Source organism: Nematolebias whitei, chromosome 21 (assembly GCF_014905685.2).
Source record: "Nematolebias whitei isolate Nwh7 chromosome 21, NemWhi1, whole genome shotgun sequence".
Classification (NCBI taxonomy): Eukaryota; Metazoa; Chordata; class Actinopteri; order Cyprinodontiformes; family Rivulidae; genus Nematolebias; species Nematolebias whitei.
Genome location: NC_056518.1, coordinates 15,235,157 through 15,237,554, shown reverse-complemented (window position 1 = coordinate 15,237,554; position 2,398 = coordinate 15,235,157). Strand labels below are relative to the sequence as shown.

The 2,398-nt window shown below is 41.5% G+C and overlaps 1 protein-coding gene across 1 annotated transcript in view; it reads right to left on the bottom strand.

The window, feature by feature from the left end:
* Positions 1–404: 404 nt before the first annotated feature.
* Positions 405–2,398, bottom strand: part of LOC119427028 (heterogeneous nuclear ribonucleoprotein Q) — a 7,969-nt gene continuing 5,975 nt past the window's right edge. Inside the window, exons 11-12 of the mRNA XM_037694602.1 lie at positions 1,847–2,169; positions 405–1,369 (exon numbers count right to left, since the gene is read on the bottom strand). Coding sequence (XP_037550530.1) covers positions 1,341–1,369; positions 1,847–2,169 — 352 coding nt within the window. The 3' untranslated portion in view covers positions 405–1,340. The remainder of the gene's footprint in view (positions 1,370–1,846; positions 2,170–2,398) is intronic.

Genomic DNA, 2,398 nt, shown 5'->3' with positions numbered 1-2,398 from the left:
TTATTGAGGGAGTTAACTGTATAGAAAACTGAGATTGAAGAACAGTTTCCCTTTAAGCTATAAGTACTTGGAAACAAATCATTCACTGCAGTATCCCCCCTACCACTGTGGGACTGTGATCCTTCACCAAATCATGGCAGCTGAAGTTAGGCACACGCTTGTTGACTGGAAAATATGGCAATTCAGTCATCCATCAAGGCTCACTTCAAGGATCTGTTTAGCTGCTGCCTTGTGAGATAGGAAGGGTTCGTTCTTGATTATCATGATCTTACAAGATGAATTAGATTCTATACCTTGACATTGTTTTGATGGTGCTTGAAAATGTGTAGAATGAATAAAAAACCCACTGGAAGAGTACAGTGGCAAAAAGGGACACTGCAGGGCTTTATTCTGTGTGTTCTTTCTTTTTTTTTTTTTTTTAAAGTCAAAGGCAGTTGGACGCCTGTGACTTTTAATCCTTTACAAAACGTAACATTTTCCGAGAAAACTATACAACCAGTAACTACATATGCTGAAGAAGCAAGGCAGCTAATTCAGTTCAAAATAGGATAAAAGAAGGGCTTGTTTAGACTCATCATATGAGATTGCTTAGCATGCCCAGCTTGACTGTTTGCAGTCTGCAGAGCTGCAGCTAAAAGGAGTATATTACATTAAGTACATCATTTTTGCGCTGCAGCTCTTGTGCATATTTTGTATGAAAACAAGCCCTGCTTTCATCTATATAGTTTCCCTATTTACAGTACAGGCCGGGTAGTTTAGTCCTCTGTACTGAGGTAGTCAACCAACCCTTTAAAGACAAGTTCTTAAAAGAACCACTTTCCTGGAATGCCTGACTTCTCCATGCCAGGTGGGTACACCCTAAAACCCTGCAAATGTTCCATTTCAAACATCCAGATCAAACAATATCATGGATATTCCAACAATAAAATTGCAGTTAGCACAAAAATATACAATAGTATCAAGCTCATTTGAGCCACTTCAAACCTAAGAACTTAAAAAGTGCAATTTCTTCAATAATTATTTTTTTAAATGGCATGTTCAGGGACAGGGAAGGGGTAGATTGTAAGGGCAATTCATAAAACCCTAAAAATCAGGGCAACATATGGGGAGTAAGGGCAAAGAGGCTGTGGCAAATGTAGTCAGAATCCTCTGGACAATTTTTGAGGTGGCAGTTTCTAAGAACAAAACAAAACAAAACAAAAAAAGAGGGGGCGATGGGGAGACGCTTCTTCCGTAAGGCTGGAATATCATTGGACCTTTTTTGTCACACTTGTTATGTCAACATCCATTGCAGCTTCTGGTGTAGCCCCACACATCAAGTCAGCTTCCACTGGGACAGGTCAGGACCGCCCTCGGCCCCGTTTCCCTGCTGGATCAAAGAGAGAGGGAAAAGAAATAAAAAACTAGACTTGGTGTTCTGCTCCTAAGTGAGCCTCAGTTAGGCCTCCTTATAAACTATTAGGTTGCAGACGACCTCTGCTGCAAAAACTGCTCTGAAAGGCGACGTGTAATGAAGGACTGAACCATCTAACCGGGTCTGAATTTTTGCATGTCCTGCCTAATGATAAACTAAAACCATCTTAAAACCTAAAAGAAAAAGTTATCCAATGTTTAGCTTCAGCAACTGCCGCTGTAGTTTGCATTTTACAGGATCCCTTTGGATCCATGTCACTGCTGCTTCTCTTCACAAAATACATGCCGGCTCCCACCCTGCACTTAGTGGTCAGGGCACGCACAGCTTCAAAAATAAAAAATGGCTAAACCAACTGAGCCACTTAGGAACGTCTTCTTCTAACAACAACGTCAGGTTTAGTTCATCGCCACGGTGCATCCAAATGTTATTTACCTCTGGCTGATATGAGGCCTCCTCGTTGAGTGAAGCCCACCCGGCCCCTCGTGGTGACAGCACCGCGACCTCTGGTCTGAGCTACACCTCCACGGACTCCTCTTACTGCCCGTCCTCTCCCGGACCCTTGGAAGTCTTCATAGCCATAGTAGGGGTCATCATAACCACCTCGGTAGTTGTGGTAATCATACCCATAGTAATCGTAATAGTCTTCATAGCCGTAATAGTCATGAGGGTAAGAATAACCTCCTCGCCCACCTCTTCCTCTTCCTCTTGTGGGTGGTGGCATGTGGGGAGGGCCATAATAATAGTACTCATCATACCTGAGGGAAAATATGTAGATTTAACATCAACATAACGATAATGTGGTCATTTAGTAATTTAACAAGCAGTACAAACATAATGGTAATGAAATAAACTTCTCATTTGCATTTAAAAGGAAGATCCCTGTAAACTATACTGAAAGGTGTAGTTAGTACGATGGAGCTTTAGAGCCACGCAAAAAAAATAAATAAATAAATAAATTACATTGCTACGCTAAGGAAAAAAAAA